The sequence below is a fragment of the Apus apus genome, chromosome 2 (genome assembly GCF_020740795.1).
Source record: "Apus apus isolate bApuApu2 chromosome 2, bApuApu2.pri.cur, whole genome shotgun sequence".
Taxonomy (NCBI): Eukaryota; Metazoa; Chordata; class Aves; order Apodiformes; family Apodidae; genus Apus; species Apus apus.
The window spans coordinates 107,725,493-107,742,511 of record NC_067283.1 but is presented as its reverse complement, the minus strand read 5'-3'; the positions used below and the strand labels follow the sequence as shown (position 1 = coordinate 107,742,511).

General features: G+C 44.0%; 2 protein-coding genes across 10 annotated transcripts in view; one reads left to right on the top strand and one right to left on the bottom strand.

Moving 5' to 3' along the window:
* Positions 1-1,613, top strand: part of ESCO1 (establishment of sister chromatid cohesion N-acetyltransferase 1) — a 34,190-nt gene extending 32,577 nt beyond the window's left edge. For all 3 annotated transcript variants that reach the window (XM_051611433.1, XM_051611430.1, XM_051611431.1), the window contains one exon: positions 690-1,613. In XM_051611433.1, coding sequence (XP_051467393.1) covers positions 690-837 — 148 coding nt within the window. In that variant the 3' untranslated portion in view covers positions 838-1,613. The remainder of the gene's footprint in view (positions 1-689) is intronic.
* Positions 1,614-2,725: 1,112 nt separating this feature from the next.
* GREB1L (GREB1 like retinoic acid receptor coactivator) overlaps positions 2,726-17,019 on the bottom strand; it is a 144,006-nt gene continuing 129,712 nt past the window's right edge. For 5 of the 7 annotated variants that reach the window (XM_051609713.1, XM_051609716.1, XM_051609718.1 and 2 more), the window contains 10 exons: positions 16,824-16,979; positions 16,491-16,630; positions 14,612-14,773; positions 14,075-14,282; positions 13,211-13,376; positions 12,042-12,269; positions 10,460-10,601; positions 8,294-8,494; positions 6,975-7,113; positions 2,726-5,480 (listed from right to left, as the gene is read on the bottom strand). In XM_051609713.1, coding sequence (XP_051465673.1) covers positions 5,317-5,480; positions 6,975-7,113; positions 8,294-8,494; positions 10,460-10,601; positions 12,042-12,269; positions 13,211-13,376; positions 14,075-14,282; positions 14,612-14,773; positions 16,491-16,630; positions 16,824-16,979 — 1,706 coding nt within the window. In that variant the 3' untranslated portion in view covers positions 2,726-5,316. The remainder of the gene's footprint in view (positions 5,481-6,974; positions 7,114-8,293; positions 8,495-10,459; positions 10,602-12,041; positions 12,270-13,210; positions 13,377-14,074; positions 14,283-14,611; positions 14,774-16,490; positions 16,631-16,823; positions 16,980-17,019) is intronic. The other 2 variants (XM_051609714.1, XM_051609719.1) reach the window with 1 other exon arrangement.

The window sequence follows — 17,019 nt, the reverse complement described above, 5'->3', positions numbered from 1 at the left end:
TTCCTCCTTCTCCTTATCAAGTAGAACTGAGACCAATTTTCTGAATTTGCTCACCCAGCTGTCCAGGAAAGTACAATGGTATTCCTTGATTTCTCTCCTGTTTCTTCAAATAAGAATAAAACATACATGAAATATTTCCTGAAGGTGTTAAGCAAATGGAATCTTCCTTTTCATACAGTTACTGCTGAAAGTGTATCACTTAGGAATTAATGCCTTAAGGTTGTGTTCTAAATTAATGTAAGATATGCTCTCATCCAAATGTCAGATGTGTTTTTTCAAACCAGGAACACAGAATTTCATCAGGTCCTTCAGCACCCTAACTTGTTTGTCACTTACATTTCCATTCCTAGTGATTGGTTGTAGTCCTGGCAGTTGATTTTCTATGAAGAAGTAGTTGGAATTAATTCAAACTTTTTAACACTGAAATTGAACTCCTAGTGCAGCAAACAATTGCCCTGGATGAGCATTCCTTCTAAAACACCAGAACTTTATAAAACCCCTCCCAGCAGAAGTGCTTCTCCTTGCTGTTTGGAAGGAAGGGAGAGCCTGTGCAAATACAGCCATCAGCTAATAGAACTTCTAATAGGAGTTCTTCCTTTTGAATGTCTGTGCCACCCTAATAGCATGAATATTCTTGCATTGTTCCCTAAGGGTAATTATTAATTAATTTTTTTTTTCCTTTTAAACAGGAGCAACTTCATATATGGCTCATACTTAAGTAAAGAAGAAATTGCTTTCTCTGACCCCACTCCTGATGGAAAACTCTTTGCAACACAGTACTGTGGCACCGGCCAGTTCCTGGTGTACAACTTCCTCAATGGACAGCACCAGACTTAACTGCTCCCGAAGGAATTCCCTTTTTACTGGGAGACTTCTGCCAGAACGCACCTTCAGCAGAAGCCAGGGCCATTTTTATTACAGTGAACTCAGGACTGGTAACAACCAAAACAGGTTGTATACTATTTTATTAAAATTGTAAACAATGCAGTAATAGGTTAACTTTGTTTTTTTAAAAGAAAGATATTTTATTAACTTTTACAAAAGTTTGATTGTATTTTATCTAGTTAGTCATGTTTACATGCAGCAGAAAAATTGTTCATAGTGGACTGTAAACTAATGCAAAGACTCTAGTCTCGCCGCTGACGAGTACCTGCTGAAGTTCTTAACCTGGTGATATACCAGTGCCTGAGGCTGAGCTGCTGCCCCGGCCCGGGCTCTGAGGGGCCCAGGCTGACAGTGCCCGGGGCTGTGCTAGGCTGCACGGAGGCAGCAGCGTGACGGTGCAGCCCTGCTGGGGGCGTCCTGTGCCCTCTGGCTGTGGGGGAGCCTGCCCGGTGCTGCTGCCTCGGAAGCTCCTTCTCCACGCCCCCCAGAGTCGCTGTAGAGTAAAAGGTGGGACGCGAACCCCGAGGGCCGGCGCAGTCGTTTTTCTTCCAGTAGTGTACTGAGTATATACCTTTGTTAGTGGACTTCACTTTGATACTTGTCACCCCTTCGTAAATCTCTCCTCTTTTAAAGGGTTTGTATGTTGAAAAACTGCTGTGGCCTTTCTCGATCTGTACATAATGTAGATAGGTTAAAAATAAAATACTTGATAGCTTTTTTTAAAGTTACTCTGTACTAAGTGTGAATTAATCTTTAGTGTATCTCTCTGTTTTGCATGTGAAATGTTACCTTAGTGCCTGAGGGCTGCATGTTTTGAAGCAGTCTATGGACAACACAGTTGCTGTATTTGTACCTGGCTGGGATCAGAATTCGCTTTGTGACCAGGCATTTGCATCACACCTCAAGGCTCAGTGCCCCAGTAGCTCTGGAGCAATACCATCCTGGTTAGAGGGCTTACAGTAAGCTGAGAGGTGATGCCTGCAGCCTTCAACAATAGCTTAAACCCCTAATATAAGATGGGAAAGATTTAATTAAATTGAAACTTACGGTTAATTTTTAATTTTGGAACCTAAATGCAGGTAGGATTCAGTTTATATTGTGCTGTCCTTAACCTTGTTCTAGAACTACAGCAAACAGACCCTCTGAAACATTCGTTGTTCAGAGCACTAAAAGCTGAAGCAGCAGAAGGGTGGCAAGTTCTGGGCTGTAGAGGCTGCTGTTTCCAAGCTGTGACTTGTCATTTTCAAGGAGAGTGTGGGCAGACTGTCAAGGGGTTTGTCACACCAGTGGTGTGGCTTCACAGCAAAGCCAAAGGAGATCCCCTCAGGTGGGATTGGAAAGTACAAAGTGCCAAGGCGCTTGTGCTGCTCCAGTCCTTGCCTGAGCAGCACTGACATGTGGCTGGATCAAGCCTATTTTTCAACTGCTTATACTTAAGGTGGCCCAAAGCTGGTACTCACAGCTTGTGCACCTCTGCTGGACACAAAGCTGCTCTCCCAGAGCACAAGTACCCAGGGTGAAAGGGCTCTGGTATAGGCAGCACGCCATGCTAACACCATAAAAATCAACCAGTGGGGTTCCAGTTTGCCCAGGGAAGTGGATGCCTCCTCCCTGGATGTGTTCAAGGGCAGGCTGGATGGGGCTTTGAGCAACCTGGTCGAGTGGGAGGTGTCCCTGCCCATGCAGGGGGGTTGGAATTAGATGATCTTGAAGGTCCCTTCCACCCCAAACCATTCTGTGGTTCATGTGAGCAGTACCAGGGGAGGTTCTCAGGGACAAGCACCCTGCATATGAAGACAGAAAAGAGCAGGGGCCTGTGCAAAGCACCAGAGAGGCAGTCTGCAATGGGAACTTCATATATTCAAATTTAATGAAAGCACATTATAAACATACCATAGCCACGACTTCAGACAGTTTCAGTTCATAAACAATAACATGAGGTAGACCGACTAGTGAAGCTAAATTCACCAAGTTTTTGGTTAAGAAAACTTTACACTAGGATAGCAACATTTTTTAACCCTCTTCCAAAAGTCACAAAAAAGCAATTACATAAGTTAAGCAAAAAAAAAAAAGCATCTGCATATGATTCTTTAAATCTTAGTTTACATTCAAATTTAACCTGTGAATAGACAAGAACATCTACAGGTAAAATATAGCGCTGGCCGGCTGAATACATTCATAAGAATGGCCTTGAGGGCGAGGCTGGGAACCAAGATGTAACAGGAATCATCTAGATGGGAAAGAACGTTCTCCTTCCCAGGGGGTGCACAGGCAGCCAGTAAAAATGTTCAGGGGGACAGGCCTGCACACTTGAGCTGGTGTGGGATGCTCTGGCCAGGCTCATACTCACGTGGGAGAGAGTGAGGGAAATGGGTTTACTCTTGGTTTGGAAAGGTGGGACAAGACGTTGACTTTCTGACTGCATTCTTGACCTTCAGGACAGTTTTGCAGGGCTTCACCAGAGGGCTAATGCCTCATCGTAGTCTCAGCACCTGGAATTTTCAGAACTTAGTGCAAACATCAAACACCCAAACAAAAAAAGGAAACCAGTTTTGAACACGTCACACCTGAAGCTTCTGCACCACACTAGGACTCGGCCTCGGCCTGAAGCCCTTCTGGCAAAACCAGAACTACCGGGACACATTCAGGTGTGTAGCAAAAGCTTCCAGAAACATCTTTTATATCCCTACTTCTTCCAAGCGTCAAAATAGATAAGGCAGGTTGTGTCTGAAGGAAAACAAAAAAACACATTTACAGAAATGGGTTGTTCATCTGAAATGTGCGAAACTTGACAGCAGCAGAGTTCAGCTACGCTAACACAGCCATATCAAGCCATTTTCCTTTCCTCTGTCAAATATATTATGGTTTTTTCACCTGTAAACATCTCTCCTCACAAGATACAAAAAGGTTGCTTAATTAGCACTATGTGTTAAAAAAAAAAACAAACAACAATGCAGCTTTGGCAGGTCCTTCTCTAATGACTTGCAGGTCAAGTATAAAGACGTGCTAATTTAATTTCTTTTTTTTGGGGGGGAGTAAGTTGATATTCCTGAATTGTTTTTCAGAACATGCTGCATTTTTCTTTTCAATAAAGGGGTCATGGAGGGGAGATTATTACTTTTTTTTTTTTTATATGGAAACCTGAGTGGGGTGACCCACGCTCACCACGTGAGCTGTGATTTAACCCTGACAAGCAAAAGCTCCTGTACTGAGTTAATTCTGCAACAGTTTAACAAGGATCAGTAGTAACATGCTCCTAAGTAGAACAATGTGCAACCCCAAACGTTAATAAAAAAAATAAAGGGCTGACAGTGGTTGGTGATGCCTTCAAAGCTCTTTGCTGCTGGACAGAGCATCTCCTTAGTGGTCCCAGCACCCTGGGACTTCTCCTCAGCTACCCCCCCTCTAGAGCTATTTGTAACATCTCTTCTGTTTCACTCAGCTCCTGCTTGGGCAGCGTTGCCCTCCTGCACTTTTTCTGGCATGTTGCTCCACAGGGGGGGTATGGTGACAGAAAAGGACACAGAGGGGACGTTGCACAGGGCCCACTGCAAAGGCATCGGGTGTGTGGTGGGACTTGTTTCCGTACACAAAGGAGGATGGACCGCAGGTTTTGAAAACTCAGATGAGAGTGAGGAACTGCAGGTGTTTTGCTGGGAAGTTATTCTGGCCCCTAACTGAAGAGAGAGCATCCAGGAGAAACCATTTGCTTTGTCCCTGGAGTCAGGAGGTGTCTAGGGGGGGAAATAAGGCTGCCGGGAGAACCTGTGCGCACAGTGCCTGCCATGCCTCTGCTGATTTGTTCAGGTTTAAGTAGTAAACTTTGAACACCTGTGGAAATTTTGCTAAAGACAGTTTCAATACATAACACAATTAAGAATTTTAAACTAACACTGCACAGAGAACAAGACTATTCCTTTTAATACAAATATCTAAGTTATATTGTAGTTTCAAACCCCTGAGTATTCCTGTACCACAGTACAGAGCTGAAGAGACACAGTGGGCTCTCCTCCACACATCCTCAATAAATTCCACATGCTGGGTTGCATTTCACATAACACATTCAAACTAGCAGCTGCTGGGAGCAGCTCCTTCCCCGAGCTCAGCTGAATATAAGAAGAACTCTTCTTCAGCCAAATCATGTCCTCTTCCTAGATTCTACAGCTTGGTTGTCTGTGTGATCGGTGTCGGCGGCTGTGAGACTGATGTGAAAATAACTGGAATCCAAGGTTGCTTTCAATCGTAACTGATGTGGCAATTTCATCCCTAGGAATAAAGCCTACTTTGGAATTGTGAGGAATTCTCTAGAGCAGTCTAGATAAATATCGGTTGCACTTTGCTCCACAGTGATTGTACTTTTTTTTTTTTTTAAAAAAAAAAAAAGGGTCTTTTTTTTTTTTCCTTTCTTTGTTAGCGGTGTCTTAGCAAAGCTTATATGTGGCGTCCAGTGAGAAAATAGAGCGGTTTGTCATCACTGCTGTTAGCAGTTTGAAACTCATCCCGAAGCCGGAACTGCCACTCATCCTCCAGCTCCAACCGGACTATCGTCTGCCGTAACGAGCTTCTGTCTTGACATATGACACACAGGGTGGCACCTTCAATCGAAAAGCACGTTAGATTCTCCGGGCACAGTAACAACTCTCTTACCTTTGTTCGTTTTCCTAAGACATTTTAAAGACATCTCTGCTGCTAGGTAGGAAAACAGAAGTATTAGAAGGGTCTATCAACAACCAGCCAGCCTGGACTCTGATCAGTCCTGGGAGCTCCAGGACAGAAGCACTTGTGTCCTCCTGCAAGAGGGCACGGACAGGGAGAAGCAAGTGTGATACCACAGGATGTCACTGCCTGACTGGTGCTGGTATCGTGAGCTGGAGCAGAGAGAACACTAACTTGAATCCAAGATCCTTACATCACCACTGATAATTATGCCAAAAGAATAAAGCCTGCTTTTTTTGTTGTTTGTTTGCTTCATGGGATGTTTTGGTTTGTAAAGGTCAGTGATGAAACTACTAGGCCAAACCACAGTCAGGCCCACAACTGACTCCTGAGAAAATCTGCTGTAACTTCCTTTAAGAACAAGAGCTCTCCTTCTCCTTGGTAAACCACTGCAAGAGGAATACTAAACTAACCCCAGTTCTTCAGGCTTAACCAACTCGCAAGCCTCCTTCCACCAGGTGTTGCCAGAATGTGTAGTCATTTAATGAGCAAGAGAGATGGACACTTGAGGGCTTTCTCTGTTCTGTGCTCCAGCCCACACACCTGGCACGTGGGAAGTTCAGGTCCAGATCCCTATCCAGCCTGACCTGAGCAGAGAAAGGCCCTTCCTACCAGGCATCCCACGCTGTGCCTTCCTGCACTGCTCCTGCACTTTGGGGTGTCAGGGGTGGCCTAAGCAGGAGCAGAAGCAAACTCTGAAGTGTGGTTCTCGGTGCTGGTTCAGGCCCCACCCCCGACCATGTCCTGGCACCTGCACCAGCTTCACTCAGCCTGAGAAGGGAACAGCTCAACTGTGCCACCACAAATGCCCTGGAGCTCAGGGCACTTCAGCATCACTGAACACCTATGGCAATTTGCTCTTTGTTAGTGTTATGACATAAAATGATGAAGAAAGATTTTTAACAAGGTTTATAAAGTTCCGGTGAGGTCCAGCTAAGAGCCGCCCCCATCTACAGTACTGAGCATTTATTGCCATTGCAGACAAGTCATGAGAGCAGAATTTCTCATCTCCATCAGGAACACCGATGCTCTAAACTCTTTCACATTGCTAACTGCATGAGTCATGGACTGACTTCCACGCATCCCTGTTTTTCTGCACCTATTTCCATATGGTGTCACTTTAAAATAATGTAATGAATGTAACTTATCAAAGCTTACCCGAAGTTCAATTACTTATTACAAAACAAAAACAGAAGTTTCATACACTCCCGAAAGAAACACTCCACCTATTTCTTCTGAAACCAGTGGCAGCACTAACTGCAAAAACATGGAGCTGCTTCATGAAGCTGGTTATTCCTCTACTTTTCCCTTTCGCTCCGTGTTCCCACGTGGCAGGAAAGCCCCCTAGATGCCCAGCAGAGCAATGAAATTACCTTTCAGAAACCTGAAGCGCTTGAGGAGGTCTGCGCCAACGAAGGAGTCGCAGAGATAGAGCAGGAGCCCACTGAAGAACACCCCTTCGCAGTTGACGTTGACCGAGTGCGGGCGGGAGCTAACGTAGCAGATCGCCACCTGGAACAGCAGGGGGAGAGAAAGGAAGCAGTTCTGTTTTGGGAAATGCCTACGTAGGAGTGCACGGGGAATGGAATACAACTTGGTGGTAACAGGTGAGTCAAGTGGCGCTGGTAAAAACACAACCATCAAGAATGCAGGGCTGAGCAAACTTCCCCTAGGAAATAACGGGTGGGACAAACTTCTACATTCAGATTTGGTCACCGAGTCTGCAATACGTTATTTCAGGGCTCTCCATAATTTGGTTTGATTTTCTGCTTCACTGTGAATTACCTGCTCATAATGACTGTTAGGATTATTTAGGTTGTTCTAGTAAGGGTACGTTTGACAAACACAGTGAGTACTGAAACTGCTGAAGCTTGAGCTCCTCTGTGCTGCCGCATGTCTTCTCTTGCTGACTGCATGCATAAAGCGCTTCCCAGCCCTGTGGCTCTCCTGTGCTTCAGTGCTGTGATGGCTGCTCTGTACCAAAAGGTTTCTTTCCTTTCTTGCCACTGGCCTCCATAAAATATGTCAGAACAAAACCCTTGTTTGACTTTCAGCCTGCTTCAGGTCCATTTCAAACTGACCAGTGGGTTCAAAAATCCTGATCTCCTTACCTACAGACACCTAGGACATACTTGCAAAAACCTAGTTTCCCTAGAAACCCAGGTTCATAAAATGAAAGGCATCTAAAAGGAGAGCTGCATTACAAAGGATGAGCTTTGTCCATCAGACAAAGCCGAAACAAGTTTGTTGCAAGGGGAAACCAAACACAGATAATAAAAAGCTGTAAGATTTGATAGCGATCTAGAATATGTTGTGGATAAGGTTTTGTACAGACGATGCAGCACACCAAGTTCCGTCAAGAATCTTGACAAAAATCTAAACAACAAAATCTTTGAGGTTTTTGCTTCATATGAAATACTCTTCAGACAGACACGCCCAATTCCTTTGCAAATCACATAAATCCATCACAGACCTCTGGTCTCTATGCACACCAGCCAGCTAGGAGGCTCTACCACCAGCTTTTCCAGTGGAGTTTATCCTTTGGCTCCAAGAACTGAGTCTCACTGTTTGAGACCAAAGTCTTCAAACGCTACCCTTGCTGCTGAAGGTTCATAAGAGAAGGGGTAGAAGTAAAGGCTGAAGTAAAGGTTTGCATGTACTTGTCCCCACTCTCCCTGCAAAGACTCTGTACCTCGAGCCCGATGTTCAGGTAGCAGTCAATGGCCAACACTGGGTTCTTGAAGTTATGAACGGCCTTCGGGAAGAGCTTGTACGTCGCATGTTGAAGGAATTTCTCCAGGAGGAACTGAGATGGGGCTGCCAACAATGTATGCTCGCTGTCAGGGGCACAGATGTACTGAAGAGGCATTATTGGTGCCAGGCTGTCTGAAACCTGCAATGAAATAAAAGGAAGCCCCTATTATCCCACATACCCAGTGTATTGTCTCTGCGGGAGTTCCTCCAGCTGGGGAGGGGATCACCATGGCAGGTCAGAAGGAGAGAGGAAGCTGCAGTTAAGAGTCAAAAATCCCCCCTCGATTCTGACATAGCATCCCAGCACAGAGATAAATGAATTACTTGTTCTCTGGTTGCTAAGCACCTCTGTGGGTATCTAGTTGCCTAAAGAAGGGACACAAAATAGGGAGCTCAAATTGTCACAATGCACTTCATCCTGCCTTACTGCTGGACAGTATAGGAAATATCCTCCTTGTGAGGAGTCATCCACACAAAACATTTTCTACAGAGTTTTCTCATAGGCCAGTTCCATCACTACAGGTTCCATTGCAACCACAGGAAAAAGGAAACTCAGAAAATTACCTCCCGAAATACTCAAATCCAGGGTTTAATCACAGTTAAATCTGAAATACAGAGGTGATTTAAAAGCAGCAGGAACACAAACTGTAAGATTCCTAGATTAAACCCAACTCTTTGAAATAGATCTCCATTTAAAGTCAGCACAGGTCTAACATACTCTATAGAAAATATTTGGTATCCCCACACCAGTTTTGTGAATATTTGGAATTCCCAGGTGGATTTCAGAAGGTTCCAGTTTTCAGTGCCTTTCCTCAGGTCTCTTTTTGTCAGCAAATGCAAGGACTGAAAGTCATCACAAACCAGCAAACACTAGGAACTAGTGGCTCCACTAAAATCTTTACAACTGGGTCCAGAACAACTTGCCTGCTATGGATCAGAGTGCATGTCTGCCAATTCTTCCTCCACCAGAATCACAGAGTTGTTCTGGTTGGAAGTCAGAAGATCATCAAGTCCAGCCATTAACCTAACTCTACCAAGTCCAGTGCTAAACCATGTCCCTAAGTAACACATCTACACATTTTTAAACACCTCCAGGACTGGTGATTTTACTACCTCCCTGGGCAGCCTGTGCCAGTATTTGACAATCTTTTCAGTGAAGAAGTTTCTTCTGATACCAAATCTAAACCTCCCCTAGTATAACTCGAGGCCATTTCTTCTTGTTCTGTTGCTTGTTACTAGGGAGAAGAGAGCAGCCTCCACCTCCCTACAACCTCCTTTCAGGTAGTTGCAGAGAGTGACAAGGTCTCCCCTCAGCCTCCTTTTCTCCATACTGAACAAGCCCAGTTCTCTCAGATGCTCCTTATAAGATTTGTGCTCCAGACCCTTCACTAGCTTGTTTGCCCTTCTATGGACTTGCTCCAGCACTTCAATGTCCTTTTTGTAGTGAGGGGCCCAAAACTCAACACAATATTGGAGGTGCAGCCTCACCAGTGCTGAGTACAGGGGCATGATCACTCCCCTAGTCCTGCTGGCCACACTATTTCTGACACAAGCCAGGATGCTGCTGGCCTTCCTGGCCACCTGGGCACACTGCTGCCTCATGTTTAGCTGGCTGTCAATCAACACCTCCAGGTTCTTTTCTGCTGGGCAGCTTTCCAGCCACTCTTCCCCAGCCCTATAGTTTTGCATGAGGTTGTTGTGACCCAAGTGCAGGACCCAGCACTTGGCCTTTTTGAACCCCATACAACTGGCCTTTGCCCATTGATTCAGCCTGTCCAGGTCCCTCTGCAAAGCCTTCTTACCCTCGAGCAGATCAACACTCCCTCCCAACCTACTGTCATCTGCAGAGATACCACTGAATAGCTAGACCAAACTTTTTCCAATCCCAGTCCCTCTTCGAATAGATTAGGAGGATTATTGTTAATAATTTATAATTAGCAAAATATTCACTGTTTTCCATTTCTGATGTGGTAGCCCCACCACAGAGCAGGCCATGAATGTAAAATAAGCACTAAATAAATAAATCTAAAGAATTCACTGTTTCTAGGGGAAACAGGTCCTGATTTTACCCTTTACATGTGACAGGGTGCACATCCACACTCACCATGATCTTTGGCTTAACAACAAAGTCCTTTTGTCCTCCAACCTGAATATGCTTCTTCATGACACTGAAGTTGTTGAAGCGGCAGATGAGCAGGCCGCTGCTGTTTGTCCGCAGATTAAAGTCGACGTCTTCACAGAAATACCTGGGGATTAAACACAAGATCACTGAACCAGCTGTGTGGCTGCTGTGTGTGAGCAAACCTTCACATGCCCACTGCTGAAATGCACCAGAACGGGCTCAGCAGAGACCTGTGGAGACCATCTGATGTGGTGCCTTTCCAAATTCCCTACACGGTTCTGATGCCACATTCCTCCAGTGTGCTCCTGGTGTAGGAAAGCAATTTCTGGTCATCTTAACACCAAACAAGTCTTCACTTTTCTGTACATCCATACGCTTCCTCCCTAAACCAAGTCTAGCTAGTTCGCTCATCCTTGTCACAAACTGGCATCAATAATTTCCTCCTTTTAAAAACTATTTTTAGGTCTTTTTTTAATACATATTATGGAACTGAGTGAAGCTCTGCAGTGACCAACCTCCATTTTGGAACGAGCAAGTTCTATATGACATATTTTGCAATTAACTGGTACCAGGATAAATGTGGCTTTGACAAATCTCTGGCTAGGGGAGGCAAAGCAGCCAAGAACTAAAGCTTATTCTCTGCTATTTATGACGCAATTGCTCATTTCTGTGGGCTGATTCCCATCTCATGATTCAATCAGCCAGAGAATGTGAAATCAAGAGCCCTGCTAGCCACAGCAGACCCCAGCTTGCCCTGACAGGTTACAGCTCCTCACTCAAACACACAGGATCCCTGAAAACAGCAGCAGAAGACAAGGGTGAGCCACCTCAGGGCCAGTCTGTGGCTAGCACAGACAGGGCTTATTATAAACCTACTTGGTCAGGGAAGGGGGGGAATTCAATATTGCTTCAATTTGTGATGAAAACCAGAGGTAAAGCCCTATGACAACAGAGCTTTATTGCAAACGCTTTAGGATGTAGTTAGATGAGGAGGGGGAAAACAGGAAGAAAACAGTGGGAAATTATTTATTCATCTGTTTTTATTGCAAACCCAATAGGGAGAAATAGCTGACTGAAGGAAACAGAAGGAATCTCTCCTCTTAGCATGATGTAGCAATGGCTCAGCCATTACCTATAATCTTGTTCTTAGTCATGCAACAGGCTTCTCCAGCCTCTTACAGAGGCACTTTGGAAGCTCCACACTCCTCTGTGACTTGGCTTCTTAATTCTACCTTTGGTCTCCCAGTTACTTTTTCTCTTGAAGTTTCTTCTTTCCCCCCTCCCTCTTCAGTCCTCCGTAGTCGTCCTCTGCCCTTGCCCCATAGTCTGTCTCCCCCAGTTTATTGTTGGCTATGGTAAGTTTACTTTGATGCCTTATTCATTCAGACACAACGTTTATCACTCTGTGTTTTAGTTCCGTGATGGTGCGTTCGTTACCTTAGACAGGATCCTTCTGTTTATCTCAACAGCATTTAGAAATACGATGACAGGATTCTTATCATAACCTTATTTTATCACATCTATATATATGGGGTGTGTATATATATACACACACACAGCCTACCTGTTTAGATCATATTGCACATTCTGGGTCAGGTCTATGTTGAGCAGTATAAAATCTCGCACGTGGCACCTGGAGAACGGAGCCTTTGCTTTCCTGGCACTCAGCTTGCTGTTCCATTTCTGAACGCCCAGTATTGCATAATGAACAATCTTGGGGGTGGCTTCAATGTGTTGGAGGACACTCTTCAGAGACACATTCTTGCTGGAACCCCCAGGCTCCAGGGACTGGCTGTAAAATGTGATCATACACAACATACAACCATGGGTTATTGTTTTTATATAACATACACTGCATGTATATTCATATACACGTATACAAAGGACCAAGAAACTCCATTAACAACTGCAAGTGTTTACATGCTGTAAAAACATATATGTAAGTGCAGACTTTTTAAACAACAGCTAACTACTCTTATCCCATCAATTTAGTCATGATAAGAAAATGGGCCTTTCAGCAGAATATGGTCTTACACAGCAATTTAAAAAGGGAAAAGGAATTGCCTTATGTACCTTTTCTGGAAGGCTATTTTCTCCATAACAGACAGCATAAGCACTGAGAAGAGCAAGAGCTTAATGCATTCTAAAAAGCTAAAGTTCCCAAAACAAACTGTTTTCATGGAGACACATAAATTGAATCAAAACAGATCACGGAAGTAACATATTGAGAAATCATTCAAAAAGTCACTAAAAGCAAGAGTGGCTTAGGGCAAAGAATAAGCACAAGCAGAGGTTTGTTGATGGCACCGATGGTGGGACATGGATGTAAGGGTAGAGCCATATGGAAGTGTCCAACAGCAGGAGGTTAGGTGTTGGTTGTCAACAAGACAAATGTACAGCCTTTCTGCTGCTCCAAATGAAAGAGCAAATTTTTTGCATTTTAGACAATATCTCTAATGTCCAAATACAATGTTCCTGGGCTACCTAAACAATATTTGAGTGAATAATGACCTCTTTGGACAGGCAGCCTGGGGTTACTACATCAAAGTCACTGCTGAAAGCTGCCTCTGCTTAGCAACATTTCAAGTACGCTACCAGCAGCTCCAACTGTCCAACTCTTCCAGTCGCTTGGTCTTTCACACCCTCTCAGCTGCTACAGGTGAGCCTGAGTGTCAGGAGTGCTGCTGCCTGTGCTGGATCAGTGCATGGACCTGGCATGGAGCAGTTACTTACCTCGACTGCTCGTGGGCACTGTGCATGTTCCACAAGACACAGGAGTCATCCATGACCACGATGAACGGCCACACGCACTGGCGCTTGATTCCCAGCTCCTCCAAGCGGTTTCGTTCCAGTTCTAGATTGTGGTAGGAAAGTTCCTTAATAAGAAATCTGGCAGCACCTAAGAAAATGCCATAAAGAAAACAGAGAGATATCTTTATTAGGCTTTATCACTTTCTCTTCCCAGAGAAAGGATGCATGAACATCTGCAGTCATTACTCTTTCTGAACTTAGTGCTCACTAACATCTTAGTTTAAAAAGAAATCAGTATCTCCCTTTTTCAGTGCGAGTAAAACCAGAAGGCAGATACCAAGAAGACTAGAGCTTTTAAGGGACTCTGCAGAACATGATTTTGGGGGCATTAATAAAATAACCTGAACCAAGATGGGGATGATAATATAAAACTGAAGCTACTTAAAACTTCTTGCAGGAAAAACTGAGCATTCATGAAAACCAAGTCCAAAGTTCAAGCCCCCATTGTTCAGCTGCAGTTAATATTCAGCTTCAGCTAACTAAAAAAGTTGCAATTTGAAAAAACACGTGTAAAATGTCTAGCATGAGCATTCATACAGCAGGGCTGAGTGAATATGGCCTATAAACCACCAGATTTTAAATTGAGAAGGCAGAGATCGATGCAAACATATATTTCAGGTCCCTGATGGCAGTTCTTACACATCATTCTGTTTTGCACAGATGTTGCTGCTATTATCACAGCACAAACGTGAGGAACTGCTGCAACACTTCCTTCAACAACATGATCCACGTTGTCCAACATGGATTTTGGTATCTTCAAAGCACTGCACTGACGGTGTTTCTTACCAACGCCAGCATTGTTGAACATGCCAGGCAGGACAAGCATGATGTGGTTGGGCCAGTATTTGCGGTAGAGTGGCATTTCATATTCCTTGACCACCAGGAGGTGAAGGTGGCTGATGCCTTCCATGGCATGGTAGAGGTTCAAGAGGCCATGTTCATGACGTCCACTCGATGGAGTGAAGATAGGACTCTTGACTGCATTCAAATTCTGCTGGAACAGGAGATATTTTGGCATCATTAGGTAAAAAGAAGGCTATTATTGATATGGATTTTTATTTATTTATTGCTTATACTGGACTTTAAGATTATTGATCATTGCAACACATATGAATTGGAAACTAGGAACGCAAACAGGGATGATGATTCTCAAAAACTCCAGTTCTAAGGATAGTCAGGCAAGAATAATGCAGAGGATTTTCAAACAAAAAGAAAAGAGAAAAAACCCCAAAACCAGCCAACCACCATTCATTTGCAAATGTATGTCAAACTGACTGCATTCAGCATATGTAGCCAGCAGATGGGTACGAGCAGCCCACGCACCTTGTCTGAAACGAGTGGGAGACGCATGCTTTCCAGATGTTTTCCCTGCTTGCTGAAGACAAAGTGGTTCTCTTTGGACTTGGGAATTATAAAATGCAGCTGAACCTCTTCTCCTAGCATCGAGGATGAAAACGTGAATGCATGCAGAGTGGAGTCAGATATCTGTATACAACAAAAAAGAAAGATTTGCAAGCAGGTAACACATGAGGAGTATATGGCAGCCTGCTCTTACAGTTACAACACTGGAAGCCATCAGAGAAGAATATCCAAAATATTCTCTTTCAGTAACTGAAGTGAACTCCATTATAGTCTCCTTTCCCCCTACGATAGGCCACATTACTTAGGCATGTAAGTGGTCTTGCTATTGAATGAGTTTTCTATACCAGTAATGATCTTTGGCCAAGCTGGGCTCTTCTGAAGTCCATTGGAGCTGGAAATTCTTTATCAATATTCACAAGGAGAAATTAAAAATAGATGTGCTAGGAAACAAACCATCCCAATACATGTCCCCAGAAGATTCAAAGGGTGGTGCAGTGTGGTTGTGCCTCCACAGCAGAATGCACTGCCACTCGGGCAACCTCAGCAGAGCATGTCTTATTAGTGTGGCATTTTTCCTGTGGCAATTCTCTTCCAGGCAGGCACCCAAGGCAGCCCACACTGTCAAGAAGGCTGTGAAGAATTTGGGTGAGCTTAAGTCTTGCACAGCACTTCACTGGATGTTTTAAGTGCCTACAAGTGCCTGCGTATCTGGTAAGATTTCATCCTACAGAATCATCTGTCTTACTGTAGGGTCAAATAATGTACTCTCAGCAGCCATCTTTCTATAATCTTTACTAAACAATTGAAACAATTAGACTAAGTAAAGGCAAAAAATGAAAGGGGCTTTATTTAGGTTCTGTTAGAGCACTGAAGAATCTCTCTCTGCTCATAATGCCTGCTGTCCAGTGACTCGTCTTTGGATGTGAAATTTTTCCAAGTTCAATGACCATAATTCTATATACACAACTCACACTTGCACATACAAGTAGATATTCGTATTTATTACTAGTCGTTATGTTTGACCACACGCACAAATATGAGTGGAGGAAACAACAGAGATGTCCTTAGGGAGGATTTGCTTGTGTCGAGGTACTTAATGAAGCATGAGGTTTAAATCAGACCTGCCAGGGCTGCTCCAAGGTAACTGACCTTGTACATTGCAAGGTCAGTGTGCCGAGGCTGTGTTAGGTCAGTAGCAAGCTGTTGGAAAAGATCAGCAAGCAAGGGAGAAGAACAACAATTTGATGTAAGAAACCTCCAAGTAAACCACTGGTGCTCATGAAGAAATAATGTCTGAGCTATTAATCAGGAACAATCTTACCCAACAGTCTCCTGTAAGCACAACTGCTTGTTTTAAAGATCAACAGTTTTTTAACTAAACAGTTCAAATTGACCGTTTTTGCCTAGTAACGCATTAACTACTGCTGAGAAGCATGCATAGCTACATACAAAAGGTGGAAGAAGCAGGCCTTCCAATCTCCCATCAGAGGAGTGGAAGGCTGGCATTTAGGTAAGACAGGCATCTCCTGATTTTACAGTCCTCTCCCATGAGATCCTGCCAAGCCTCTGGGCAGGCTGCATAATGCTTTGGCTCAAGACAACTAGTCACAATATTCACCCGTTGTCAGAGGCAGTTGGAGAGGAGAACTGCTCATGCAGAACACAGCAGACACAGTTGATGCACCAGGGTCTGTAGCCCAGTATCTCCCCTGAGAGGGGAAGAACTAAACAACTCCATCTCCAGGAAGGTGAAAGCATGAGTCTTGAGACCAGAGCAGTACTCCTGGAGAGACCGCAATAAAATCAAGGATGCAGCTTACCCTTGGGCCTTGACACCAACCTGTGCAGCAGGATTAATGTCCATATACTGATGGCACTGCTCACAGTGATGGAAGGTATTGTAAGCTGCATACTTAGTCAACATCATGGACACAGTCTCCCTTTTCTTAGGTTCCTCTGATTTTGTTTCTTTGCTTGTTTCTGTGCACAAAGAAAACCGAAAATTTACAAATGTTAAAAAAGACTGGGACCCCAGCAACGATGGTAAAGAACACACAAACTGTTCTATTTAATCTCATTTTGGAGATTAAATGCTCTTGTGAACTCATGTATTCAATCAAACCAATAAAACATGATTCTTTGTAGGAAAGTAGTCCTAAAAAATTCTACTTACCTTGTTTCACTCTTGACAGTTGTTCTGTGTATACAGGGCTTATAGTTCTATACTTGGGGTCATGTACATTCAGGTCAAAAGGCATTTTGCTGAAGATCTCAATATCTGGCCAGTGGTCATTGCTAGACTGAGTAATTTCACTGTTTTCTGTATGACCTGCAACAACACACTTCAGGTAAGCAGTATCAGATACCCA